Consider the following 13,953-nt stretch of genomic DNA (forward strand, 5'->3'; position numbering starts at 1 on the left):
ACCAGATTCCAGGTAGCCCTGGGCTGCTGGACTACTGTTAAGTGTCGATCCCTGCATTACACGTGTACAATAGTGTACAGATATAGATTACAAGGCCTTCAGTCTTACATAATAAAACAGAGTTTCTATTTGAAATGAGGTTTGAAACCTAAAAGGTACATGTTCTAGATCTTGTATGTGAAATCAGGTTTGAAAACTAGAAATTGTTGTAACATATAAATGTCCTCATTCCTCACCTTGTTTCGATCCCCACAAACGACCTCAAAAACTTGCCAAAATGTTTTAATGTAATATCACAAGCTTATGGAATGAATCCATAAATATTGGATTTTATCCTGTATGGACAAAAAAAAAATTAAATGTGGAAGCACCATTAAAATAAAATTTATATAAGTAATGAATGTTGAAGCAAATGGTGTTAAGGCCAAATAAGATCAGTTATTACAATAAAACTAACATATCTTGTATATAAGCTTCATTATGTTTGTCAGCAACAGCTATAGGTCATAAGTTTTGATCTAGTCATGTAATCTCCAGATATTGTTTGGATAGACCAATCTTTATTCTATGAACCATAACAACATCTTATATTCAACAAGTAGGGGTTAATCACAACAGGCAAAGGAGACCTTTTTTGGCCATGACTGGGGTTCTTCAGAACATACAACTTAAGCCAAAATAAAAATATAGTTGGTTTGGCGTAATCCGCCCGACCCAGAAAAAATGCGCCTTCTCAGAAAATTTTATTGTGAAAAATATATATATATTTTTTAATGACTTGACTGTTCCGGATATTTATGCCCAGAAGTTGCTTTGAAAGTTTGAAAATATGTCTCGCAATGCCAAATTAGCTTTGTGTGTGCTTCTTTTGTTTAAAATCACAAAACAAATAAGGATTTCCAAACAGTTTACATTATGGTTTGTTTGTATTGAAGGTTGAAAATCTGTTTTCAGAACTGAATAAAAAAAAATTTCAGCACCACGCGTACGTGCACCTATACATAGGTACGTAAAACCTTGATTGGGTTACAGCAAACCCAGATATTTTTAAAGATGGCCTTACAGATTTCTTGGCTCCATAAGGATAATATTGATTTTTCACTGTGACATGATCATTATATAATGCAAAATTGTTAATGACATCCTCTATAAAGAATATTACTCTTTACCCCTCCTAAATCTGATACACTACTCTTGATGAAATATGTGTAGTATTATGAATGGATTAATTATCATAAAGATTATCCTTGACAATTGTTTGAATCAAATCCATCTAAAAATATAGCGGAAGTTGATTTTAATTTGTAATCTAATAACATAGCTAGCTCTATTACTAGTTGAATATTTTATTTTTTGGTGTATTTGGTTTATTAGAATAATTTAGTTTAACGTCCTATTAACAGTCAGGGTCATTTAAGGACATGCCTGGTTTTGGAGGTAGAGGAAAGCCGGAGTACCCGGAGAAAAACCATTGACTTATGGTCAGTACCAGGCAACTGCCCCACATGGGGCAACTCAGAGGTGGAGGGCTAGTGATAAAAGGGCTGGGGCACCTAATTAACCACTAACCAACACGGCCCCTATTTATTTTTTGTCCGAAACCTAATCATAATGTATATTTATTAATAGTTGATATACATTTCATATTGATGATCTACAAATTGATGTATCCTATGAAAATGCAACATTTTCATAAAGCATATATATTACAGTACTTTTAACACAATTTCCTAAAACCGACATTCCTTTACTGAATAATTTATACTACAACTACTGCAAACATACGAAATTTGACACACTCAAGTCTTAACACAAAACTCAATCAAAACAGATAAGCAGAATGATGAATTGCTGCCATAGAAACTAATGTAGATAAACTACAACAAGCACATTATTTAGCGAAAAACTCTGAAATAAGATAACCACTAAAATATCTGCATTTACAGTATGTTTTGTTTATCATTTGTGTAACTTTTTATGTTTGGTTAGTAACAGTTTACTAGTGTATAGCTGACCACACTGGTCACACGTGTGTGTGTCTTTATTGTGAGTCTTCATGTGTCGACTGAGATGTGTAGAGTGAATGAATGCTTTACTACACTTACTACACTTAAACGGAGCGTCTCCCGTATGGATCATGAAATGTCTTGCCAGGCCACTTTTATCGGAGAATCCTTTGCCACAGACATCACACTTGTGAGGTTTCTCCCCCGAGTGTATTACCAGGTGTCTCTGCAGTGTACCCATTCTACCGTAACGCTTACCACAGATGTCACACTTGAACGGTTTTTCACCAGTGTGGACGACCTGGTGTCTCAGAAGACCACTCAGGTCACTAAACATACCATCACAGGCATCACAGCGGTGAGTCTTTTGTCCGGTATGGATGGCAGAGTGTGTGTTAAGATGACTTTGCCGCTTGAATGATTTACCACAATCTAAACACTGAAATGGTTTGTCATCAGAGTGGACCTGGAGATGTTGCTTCAGTCCAACCTGCATTCTAAATGTTTTATCACAGAAATCACATGTGTAGGTATTTAGTTTTGAGTGTTGGTGGTTTTGAAGGTAAAATATGTCAGGAAAGCTTTAAAGCATATGTCGCATGTTAAGTCCTTCTTTTTGTTATGTGAAGATTGCTTTTCGGTATGGGACGATTTTTCTTCGCTATGTGAAGATTTTTCTCCGCTATGTGAAGATTTTTCTTCGCTATGTGAAGATATTCTGCTATCTGAAGAATTCTTTCTACTATGTGAGGAATTCTTTCTGTTATGTGAAATTTTCTTTTCGCTATGTGAAGATTTCTTTTTCTTATGTGACAATATCTTTTCGCTATGGGAAGATTTCTTTTTTTTATGTGACAATATCTTTTCGCTATGGGAAGATTTCTTTTCTCTGTGAGAAGATTTCTTTTTGCTATGTGAAGATTTCTTCGATTTCCTCCTGATTTCTTGTGTATTGTTACCAGAATTTGGATACAATTCTGTAAGATTCTGTACCTTGTCATGTCCATGTATACTACTGTGTTTATCTAAATCTGTCTTTTCACCGAATGTCTCGCCACAGAAGTCACATTCTGAATCAGCATGTATCTCTCTGTGCTCCTGAAATAGATCGTCCCTATCAAAGCATTTACCACATACACCACATGTGTGTGTCCCTGTACTAGGGAGGTCATTGTGGTATTCTTCTCTGTGTTGCAGTAGTTGAATGTCTCCAGATATGTCACATCTGTTGGGCTTCTCTGCTGGGACGGCAGGATCAACAGACACCAAACTGAGATTTGCTGAATAATAATAAAAAAGAAAATAAATATAATGCCTTATGCTTATATGTTGAGATTACAGTTATTATCAACTAGCACTTTGTACAAAGTAATACAGTATTTTAGAACTAACTAAGGTTAACAATACACTGAAAATTGAATGTTAAGTAATAGGGTTCCATTGACCATGCAACAACAAGGATCTGACTAACTGAGATCACCAAATATGACTTCCTCCTGTAAACTACTTACGACAGGTGCAAGAAAAAAAATTCTTATGGTACATTTGATATCATGGTAAGATATATAGGGGTATTCCATATGAGGGGTCACAAAAAAACGAAGTTGTAAATTGAACCTCAGATCATTTTTGTGACCCCTTGGATGGAATTCACATAATGATATCCTTGTCTTTTGTACAGAAATGGGCGATCCTGTTATATCTAAATACAAAGATAAATGAAATGCCTACCATTCTCTGGAAGTATAAGAGTTACACACCGAACGGGTGGCTTGACAACCGAAGTCTTCCAATGAGTCTGGTCATCAGGCTCAAGTTTTACAAAAAATCCAGCTACAACTGATTCACCAAGAGTTCCCTCCCCTAGTTCTATATCCGCTGCAGAAGTCTGTTGTTTTATAGAAGTCGACTCTGCTAAATACATTTCACCAAGAGTTCCCTCCCCTAGTTCTATATCCGCTGCAGAAGTCTGTTGATATGCGTCATCATCAGGCTCAAGTTTTATACAAGTCGACTCTGCTAAATGAATTTCACCAAGAGTTTCCTCCCCTTGTCCTTTATCAGCTATAGATATCTCTCTGTATAAGCTCTCATCCAACTGCATCTTTACTGAAGACCCAGCTGTTAAACATGTAGATTCACAGAGAGTTCCCTCCCCTGGTTCTATATCAGCTACGGGCAGGTTCTCATCCAGATGCATCATTAAGGAAGACTCAGCTAAAATAGATTTACTGAGAGTTCCCTCCCCTGGTTCAATATCAGCTGCAGACATCTGCCTATAGGTGCTGTCATCTGGCTCAATCTTCAAGGAAGCCTCAACATTTTCAACCTGGTTATAATCTGTTTCAATATCTGTCCTCTTCAGTGTTCCCTTCATCTCAACAGGTTATACTCTGTTTCAATATCTGTCCTCTTCAGTGTTCCCTTCATCTCAACAGGTTACACTCTGTTTTATATTAAAAAAGAAATTTAAAAAGTTGAGAAGTTATCGGTAGACTATTTGGATCTATGAAATTATAAGTCATTATTTAATTTCTTTTTACAGTCATGACAAAAAATGAAGTCTCCCCAATTATAACAGTGCCGGGCTATATCTGTGTAACCCTGGTAAATACTAGCCGCAATATACCGCTCGGCTAGAGAGATCTTCTCTTTAGCTCGATCGGTGGAGCGTAAGACTAGTAAGCCAGAGGTCCCGGGTTCGATCCCTAGCGGAGGCAGTGATTTAAATTTAATTTTTCATGCGCTCTGTTACATCTGTATTTGGTGTCAGGTGGGAATTCAAAGTAATAATTTACCAGGGCACATGCTCTCTCTCTAGGTGCACTGTAGTATTTTAACATAGTTTCTCAGGGGAATCAATATATATATGTAACCCTGGTAAATACTAGCCGTAATATACCGCTCTGCTAGAGAGATCTTCTTATCAGCTCGATCGGTTGAGCGTAAGACTAGTCCCGGGTTCGATCCCTAGCTTAGGCAGTGATTTAAACTTAATTAATCCTAGCTAGCTGCGCTCTGTTACAAATAAACATAGTGAGTCTAAGTTTTCTGATGTTTTATCAGCCTTTTGAAAATATGTTTCTTTGTAACCCTGGCAAATACTCCCCGCAATGTAGAGAATTTCTCTTTAGCTCTATCTGTTGAGTGCAAGACTAGTAATCCATGGTCCTAAGTTGGATCCCAAGCAGAGGCAGTGAAATAACTTAATATAAATTCATCATGCTCTCTGTTAAATCTAAAAGGCTGATAAAACATCTGAAACCTTCAGTATCTGTAATGATAATGTGAAATAAATTAAGGCCATAGAGTATACACTGTATCTATATATCCTCTACAACAGTGTCTTCAGTCATAGGGTAGACGCAGACCTACGTCACAAAATAATAATTGTCTGATAAAAAAATAAAACAAAAATATAAAATAAAATGTTGCGGCTATATATATATAGTATTTACCAGGGTTACATACTCCCCCTCTAGGAAAGAACTTGTTCTCAAGTTTTCCAGTGGTATTTAAACAGAGATGCCTTCGCAAACAGCGATGAGTATCATTCGCAAGTCCCTACATTGGCGCCAATGTAACAGGGCACAGGATTGATTAAACTTAAATCACTGCCTGCGCTAGGGATCAAACCCGGGACCTCTAGCTTATAATTACTAGTCTTACGCCCAACCGATCAAGCTAAAGAGAAAATCTCTCTAGCCGAGCGGTATATTGCGGCTAGTATTTATCAGGGTTACATACACAAGTTGGTGGTTTTCCCCAACCTGTTTATATGATTTTTCATGACTAAATAATGCGACCTGGCTTAAAAAAAATCAAAACTTCAGCTTAATATGTTTTTGGCTATTTTAAAGTAACAAAACCATACCTCAATTGGTGTATTATAGACAAGTTTACGTATCATTCACAAGTTGGTGGTTTTCCCCAACCTGTCTAGGTCTACTGAGTACTGTAAGCCATATTGATACTACATGTAGTTTTGTGTGAACACCCTTCTTCTTTGAAGTTTTGTAAGCGTACACTACATATAAATACAAGCCAACAGCAAAAACAAACACTTACATTAAAATATTCGTGTTGCCTGGTATATGTTCAACTTGTAAGTCCCCATCCATCCAAGTGGATGCCACGTAAACATCACTCAAAACTCCTCTGCCTCTAAGTCGCAAACATTCCAGTTATGCTGCAGGAACCGGAATAAAAGTTATAATTTTCGTGAGGGATTCTTTGGAGAGAGACAATTTCCGGACGAATAGCAACAGATTTATTCAAGAATAATTTTGATAAAAATATGTTGATTTTATTGTTACTTTATCAAGTAACCTTTGATAATAAATGTTTATTTCAAGACTTTATACATTTTATTGATTTAGTCAAGTTTCAAGACAAACGTGAGATTATTTTCCCGCTCGCAGTTCCCTGTTAGCGCCATGTGTCCTGGCGTTGTTTAGTGTGACAGAAGAACGCCAAAATGGCGAGAAGATGGTACACAAATAGGCCTATAGAAAATTCATGTAGGCTGATGTGGTAGGTGTATTCGCCTAACAAGTGAACATAATCACAAATTTTATTGGCCACCTGGTGTAGGCCTAAACACTACTGTAGTAGCCTACAAATAATTTATGCTAAAATCATGAAATGTTACAGCAGCGTTACAGTAGGCCTACTGTACCGCTACCGGGTATCCAGAATATCGTTGATTGATGCAAACGCTTGTAATCATTCGTAAAGGAGTGTGCCGTCAAACAATTTAAGTTATGATCGCGTGTAGATTTTGTGCGCATCGAATTAGAAAATTTAGAGTCTTGTCTAGAAGACGAAAATATCACAAATGTCAATACTGACAATAGATCTGCAGCAGGCCATGTCGGCTTCCATTTCATGCTAATGATTAAAAGATTCAAATCCTAAATAAACAATGAGCTACCTGGCATCAACTACACTGCAGGGCCAAAAGTCTTTCTGCAATTCTAATCTTACCATTTGAACGTTTTTTTTTCAAAGAATTTTTACCGAAGTTGTAAGACCGATTTATTGGTTTTAAATTCACTAATTCCATTTATTTCCCTTGCCGTTTTACATAAAAATTCAAAAGTTATTTTTCTACACGAATTCAAGTGACATCATTTTGATGATATTTTGGTAAGTGTATGAATGATGAGGGTTTCAGAAAGACTAAAATAAATTTGACCTGAAAGTGTAGATTTTACTAGATCTACTAATTATAATATACCAGCTAGAAAACCAATTTACTGTATGTCATTTCGGTCTGTATTTATACATTAAGTTACATGTGTTTTTCCATTATAGTGAAACAGGGATAAAATTTGACTATTTTCAATGCAATACATACAAGGAAGAAGAAAACCAAATATATATTTTTTCTTTCCTGTTACTTATATTTTTTAATTATCATTTAAATTAATTTTAATCTGTACAAATATTTTCACACTTGATCAAGTGGACAGCAGAAAGAGATGTTCAGTATACAGACTTGATTGAAGAGTGGCCTGTAACTAATATATTGAGATTGTTTTTTTTTTTTTCAGATCACAAAAACATGTCTACATTGCATCTTTCCCCTGAGTGGCAGTCGGACAATTCCCTGCTGATCTGCCTGAAACATCTGTTTGAAACAAAAATTGGCGCGGATGTGAGATTTTTTGTCGGAGAGAAACAGGACGTTGTGATGGGGCATAGGAGTATCCTTGTATGTCGTAGTCCGGTTTTCTGTGACATACTGACGACACAGAAACCGGATCCTGTCCTTACCGAGTGGTCAATTAAAGTGACCAATACTCCAAAGAATATCTTCAATATATTCCTTAGGTCAGTATTTTCTCAGTATGACGTCAATGACAAATAACCTTTTCTGAGGGCTTTGGGACCAATGATAACGGACACATGACAATTTAATACAATTTCATATCATTAAGCAAAAGTCTACCATTTTGTGGTTTGAAAATTGAACTCCCCATTCACCAATTTTCATCTTTATACAAGATGAAAATTCCCCATCTGAAATTGAAAGGAATAGGGCAAAACTTGCAGTAGATCTTAACTACTGTACAGAATTATCTTGGAAACACCTTTTTTCTTCCAATATTCTGGGCAGGTGTTTCCACTATCTTCATCTCCATCTGTGTGACTGGGCATTTGTTGGGTTGTGACGTCTGATGTTTTTCGCTATTGAGAAATATGTGATATTTTTATCAACTTTCCAATTCTTTGTAGTGAAAAATACATGTGACATCATAGACTCATTGTCAATGATCATTTTGTCTCGATTAGAAGTGAAATTGGACAGATTTTTTGCTTATCTTTTATGAAAGAATTAAGATGATAGAATTAAATTTGAATCATCGCTTTAATACCTTACTGCTTGTAGTTCAGTTACATTTAACATTATTAATTTTTAAAAATTTTTTTTTTATAATATATAGGCTTGCACTCCTGAAAGATCTGACAAGTTCTGGATCTGGATAATAAAATCAGAATCTAATTAGGAATGTCTTCAACTGTTTTTATACAGGTACCTGTACACAGACAGTGTTTACCAGGAGATGACAGAACAAACTGCCAAGGCTTTGATACGTCTGGCCCAGCAATACCGCGTCAACACGCTAGTTAGTTACTGCAGAGGAGTCTTAAACAGGAATATGTGTCAAGTACAGAAGGGCACATCAGAGTTTGAGGAAAGTACTTGTATATCTGAACAAAGTTCTGACAATACCAGCCATGTCTCGAAAGTGATAGACAGAAAACCCACAGCTATAGGCCGGGTAGTACATTCTGTTTGTGATAACAGTATGTACTTAGTAAAAACTAGTGACAATACCAGGAATCATTCACAGACAGCCGAGGGAGTTAATTCACAGGAAGTCAGGACGATATGTGTTTAAATAGTACAACTGAAAACCAAACACAGGACAATATCCCCGACATTGCGCCACAGATAAGCCACAGAAGTAAATTTTTCACTACAGATGCTGAAGATAATCAGACAATGCATGTTAAAGTGGAAATCCAAGATGGAGATTTTGGCAATAATGAGAATACTTCACACAGTTCTGTGTTAGAAAATTTTCAGGTCAGAAATCATGATGATGGTACTTCACAGAATGTTTTTTCAGAAAATCATGGTGTGGACAAAAGATACACTGGCAAAACTTTGCAGAATGTGAATAAAAGCCAAGCACAGTACATAAAGACAGAAATTGTGGATGAATCTTTAAGCCCTCCACAAGTCGGTGTTGTGATGGAAAACCTTGAGGATGGGAGTTACCAGTACCCAGGAATAATCTCACATAATCTTACACAGCATATCAAGGAAGAATTCCCCGACGAGGAAACTATGGAAGTTGAAAATCACAATGAAAGAGATTATATTGTGAGTAATTCAGAGGAAATGGACATGATGAATGTACAGGATGCAGGAGGGGAGATAACTCATTCAGACAGAAATTATGCACAGAATGATGACGAAACTCTGAAGATGGAAATTCATGATGACAGAACTGATACAGACAATGATGAAACAGACATGGACAATGTTAGATGGCAGCCCGGTGATAAAGTACAAGTTGTGAGAGTCAGCAAAGATGTATTTCCGGCTGGGCAGTCTCCAAGTACAGGTAAATTATTAAAATTTAGTTTTTATCAATGTGTTAATCATTTGTTTCCTGTTGTAATTTAATGTGTTTGCGTGCCTCACAAAGATTTACAAATCCTAGATCACAGGTTATGTACCCCTTCCCCCCACCAGGTATGTAAAATTTCCAATTTTGAATGCTAGATCCACAATATTTACAGTGTTTTTCCTGTCTATATATATATATATATTCCTAATGCATTTTAGCCGTAACTTTTAACCAAAAGATATCCAAAATTCCTAATTGTGTCCAGAAATTAATTTTTCAAAAAAAAAAAACATACTCCAATTGTGTTAGAGGATTCCCTTGATTACATGATCCTTTCTGACAACTGTAGTCTAATTGACCATGTTGGATTCATATACGTACACTGCATGCGCACCCAGTCAAATTTTTTGATTCGATCATTTTAAACTGCTAAATTATTTTTAAAAGATTTCCAGTGCTATATGTTATTACCTCTTTTTCAGGAATGCATCACTATTAATTTTATAAATCCACATAAATAGGCTGTATGTGCAATCAAAGACACAAAATCATGATTATTTACATTTGCAGGCTTCATTCAGTAGCAATTCGGATTGAAAATGGCGGTGTGGTAAATGCAAAAATGGAATGTTAAGCAAAAACAAATGAAAAGCTCTTTCATTTAAACTTTATTTGTTTTGCATGGTACACACACATTCCTTATTTTTACCAACCATCATGTTCAAAATAGGTTACTGAAGCTGTGGAATGATATATGGAGCAAAGTGTTTTGTTGCAAATTATTATTAACTTTGTGTGAATTAGTGACTGGACTGTTTAAATGGGATATATAATGTACCTAAACTGTTAGTACACACCATTTTCATCAAGTTTATAGGGTTATAAAATTAAAATTTTGGGCGAATCGTGCAATGTCAAATAGGGTTCCGTTGCTAAAAGTCGGTTGGCGCTAGATCTAGAACAAAAAATAAAAGCCTGACACTTTCACCTAGCTGAAGTATATTGAAAAACACAGAAAAATATAAAATCCACATATTATATTTACCAAAAAATAAAAACGATTAAAAGATTTTGATGTCTTTGTTTTGTGTATATAATATTAATGTTTTCTGCATTGAAGTGTGTTTATATTATAACCTTTTATCTTTTGAAAGTTAAAATGCTAAAAATGTTTATATAAGGCAATATATATATAACATCAGTAATATGCACGGGTAAGTGTTTCCTGGCGGTCCTACCAAAGAATTGATATTCTGTTTGATTCAAATATCTCCTTGCTTTAATATTTTTGTTGATTTTCTATAGTGCTGTAGATATATTTTACGTGTTTTACCGTTCATTGACAGTTTGAGTCATTGTAGTGCTGTAAATGTGTACTGAGGTATATATTAACACTGTATCCAGACTTAATTTGTCCCCAGCTGGAACCTCTCCGTCCTTTCGTCCTTCTGTCCCTCTGCACTTTATCCTGCTGTATATATCTCCTATATAACTTGTCATGGCCTGGGATCTCCATACTTTGGACAGGAATTCAGTTATGTGGGGCAGTGTGTTGTGAACCACAGTTATGTGGGGCAGTGGGTTGTGAACCACAGTTATGTGGGGCATGCGCAGTGGGTTGTGTACAGTTATGTGGGGCAGTGGGTTGTGTACAGTTATGTGGGACAGTGGGTTGTGAACCACAGTTATGTGGGGCAGTGGGTTGTGAACCACAGTTATGTGAGTCAGTGGGTTGTGAACCACAGTTATGTGGGGCAGTGGGTTGTGAACCACAGTTATGTGAGTCAGTGGGTTGTGAACCACAGTTATGTGAGTCAGTGGGTTGTGAACCACAGTTATGTGGGGCAGTGGGTTGTGAACCACAGTTATGTGGGGCAGTGGGTTGTGTACAGTTATGTGGGACAGTGGGTTGTGAACCACAGTTATGTGAGGCAGTGTGTTGTGATCCACAGTTATGTGGGGCAGTGGGTTGTGAACCACGGTTATGTGGGGCAGTGGGTTGTAAACCACGGTTATGTGGGGCAGTGTGTTGTGAACCACAGTTATGTGGGCCAGTGTGTTGTGAACCACAGTTATGTGGGGCAGTGTGAACCACAGTTATGTGGGGCAGTGGGTTGAAATTGTGAACCACAGTTATGTAGGGCAGTGGCCATGGGTTGTGAACCACAGTTATGTAGGGCAGTGGGTTGTGAACCACGGTTATGTGGGGCAGTGGGTTGTGAACCACAGTTATGTGGGGCAGTGGGTTGTGAACCACGGTTATGTGGGGCAGTGGGTTGTGAACCACAGTTATGTGGGGCAGTGGGTTGTGAACCACAGTTATGTGGGGCAGTGGGTTGTGAACCACGGTTATGTGGGGCAGTGGGTTGTGAACCACAGTTATGTGGGGCAGTGGGTTGTGAACCACAGTTATGTGGGGCAGTGTGAACCACAGTTATGTGGGGCAGTGGGTTGTGAACCACAGTTATGTGGGGCAGTGGGTTGTGAACCACAGTTATGTGGGGCAGTGGGTTGTGAACCACAGTTATGTGGGGCAGTGGGTTGTGAACCACGGTTATGTGGGGCAGTGGGTTGTGAACCACAGTTATGTGGGGCAGTGGGTTGTGAACCACAGTTATGTGAGTCAGTGGGTTGTGAACCACAGTTATGTGGGGCAGTGTGTTGTGAACCACAGTTATGTGGGGCAGTGTGTTGTGAACCACAGTTATGTGGGCCAGTGTGTTGTGAACCACAGTTATGTGGGGCAGTGTGAACCACAGTTATGTGGGGCAGTGGGTTGAAATTGTGAACCACAGTTATGTAGGGCAGTGGCCATGGGTTGTGAACTACAGTTATGTAGGGCAGTGGGTTGTGAACCACGGTTATGTGGGGCAGTGGGTTGTGAACCACAGTTATGTGGGGCAGTGGGTTGTGAACCACGGTTATGTGGGGCAGTGGGTTGTGAACCACAGTTATGTGGGGCAGTGGGTTGTGAACCACAGTTATGTGGGGCAGTGGGTTGTGAACCACGGTTATGTGGGGCAGTGGGTTGTGAACCACAGTTATGTGGGGCAGTGGGTTGTGAACCACAGTTATGTGGGGCAGTGTGAACCACAGTTATGTGGGGCAGTGGGTTGTGAACCACAGTTATGTGGGGCAGTGGGTTGTGAACCACAGTTATGTGGGGCAGTGGGTTGTGAACCACAGTTATGTGGGGCAGTGGGTTGTGAACCACAGTTATGTGGGGCAGTGGGTTGTGAACCACGGTTATGTGGGGCAGTGGGTTGTGAACCACAGTTATGTGGGGCAGTGGGTTGTGAACCACAGTTATGTGAGTCAGTGGGTTGTGAACCACAGTTATGTGGGGCAGTGTGTTGTGAACCACAGTTATGTGGGGCAGTGTGTTATGAACCACATTTATGTGGGGCAGTGTGTTGTGAACCACAGTTATAAATGTGGGGCAGTGGGTTGTGAACCATAAGTAGGTCACTTTTACTTACTTTTGACCTTTGATTTACGTATATACATCTAAGAAGAATGTATTGGATAATGTATAATGTGAATTCACTAGTACTGCTGTTCCAAATAATGTATATATATGTGAATTCACTGCTGTTCCATTATGTATTTATACAACATGATGTTTTGAGGAGAGAGCGTCACTAAGATGGCATTACATGCCCAATATAGTGGCCAATACTATAAACTTATGATGATATATATAGAGATCTGTTTAAACTGTAAATCATTTTGTCTTGGCTCCATTTCCAGCACCAAATTTTCACTTGAACTTTAGGCTTGGTGTACAGTAATTATATACGACAGTACCAATATATATACCGGTAATGTAGGTCTCTCTGACCTACATTATGACCTTTGACCTACAAATGTACATCCTTGACTTTTAATTTCCTATTCTGTACATACAGAGGATGTGTAAACTTGGCTGATTTGTTTCTCAAGTAAGACGAGATGTCTGGTATTTTAGGTCATGTGACCAGAAGTGTAAAGTTATACTTGTACACATGTACATGATCATGAACTGGCCATTTGTCTGATGAAGGTGACAATGTTCGTACTGTATATATACGTATGTAAACATAAATGACTCATCAAGACAATTCGGTTGAATATCGCTAACGTTTTCAAGACGTGTATTGGCTATCTTCAGGCGATTACTTTTTAATGCTTAGTAACAACATTATGACGTAATACAATCAATAACATAATGGGGAGGTAATAATTACGTTACTGTATTTTAAGGTGTGACGACACCAATTTTTAACCATTGAGTGCCGGTTTGCATATTTCGCTTTGTAGCA

The 13,953-nt window shown here is 37.9% G+C and overlaps 3 protein-coding genes across 5 annotated transcripts in view; 1 reads left to right on the forward strand and 2 right to left on the reverse strand.

The window, feature by feature from the left end:
• Nucleotides 1-1,453: 1,453 nt before the first annotated feature.
• Nucleotides 1,454-3,007, reverse strand: LOC117315261 (oocyte zinc finger protein XlCOF15-like). Its single transcript, XM_033869408.1, has 2 exons — nucleotides 3,000-3,007; nucleotides 1,454-2,587 (listed from the first exon to the last, which is right to left on the reverse strand). Exons 1-2 carry the CDS (start codon nucleotides 3,005-3,007, stop codon nucleotides 1,960-1,962), a joined length of 636 nt encoding a protein of 211 aa, XP_033725299.1. The 3' UTR covers nucleotides 1,454-1,959.
• Nucleotides 2,582-6,193, reverse strand: LOC117315735. Its single transcript, XM_033870088.1, has 3 exons — nucleotides 6,075-6,193; nucleotides 3,767-4,452; nucleotides 2,582-3,286 (listed from the first exon to the last, which is right to left on the reverse strand). The coding sequence occupies exons 2-3, from the start codon at nucleotides 4,381-4,383 to the stop codon at nucleotides 3,262-3,264; spliced, it is 642 nt and encodes a 213-aa protein (XP_033725979.1). The 5' UTR covers nucleotides 4,384-4,452; nucleotides 6,075-6,193; the 3' UTR covers nucleotides 2,582-3,261.
• Nucleotides 6,194-6,433: 240 nt separating this feature from the next.
• LOC117315013 overlaps nucleotides 6,434-13,953 on the forward strand; it is a 65,463-nt gene continuing 57,943 nt past the window's right edge. For all 3 annotated transcript variants that reach the window (XM_033869139.1, XM_033869137.1, XM_033869138.1), the window contains exons 1-3: nucleotides 6,434-6,539; nucleotides 7,562-7,841; nucleotides 8,545-9,646. In XM_033869139.1, coding sequence (XP_033725030.1) covers nucleotides 8,905-9,646 — 742 coding nt within the window. In that variant the 5' untranslated portion in view covers nucleotides 6,434-6,539; nucleotides 7,562-7,841; nucleotides 8,545-8,904. The remainder of the gene's footprint in view (nucleotides 6,540-7,561; nucleotides 7,842-8,544; nucleotides 9,647-13,953) is intronic.

The sequence above is a fragment of the Pecten maximus genome, chromosome 17 (assembly GCF_902652985.1).
Source record: "Pecten maximus chromosome 17, xPecMax1.1, whole genome shotgun sequence".
Classification (NCBI taxonomy): Eukaryota; Metazoa; Mollusca; class Bivalvia; order Pectinida; family Pectinidae; genus Pecten; species Pecten maximus.

Excerpts from the sequence above, each read along its gene's own strand:
- LOC117315735 (XM_033870088.1), bottom strand. The coding sequence starts at position 4,383 with ATGAAGGGAACACTGAAGAGGACAGATATTGAAACAGATTATAACCAG. Across the intron at positions 3,287-3,766 it reads GTTGTCAAGCCACCCGTTCG|CAAATCTCAGTTTGGTGTCT; the intron begins GTGTGTAACTCT and ends ATTATTATTCAG.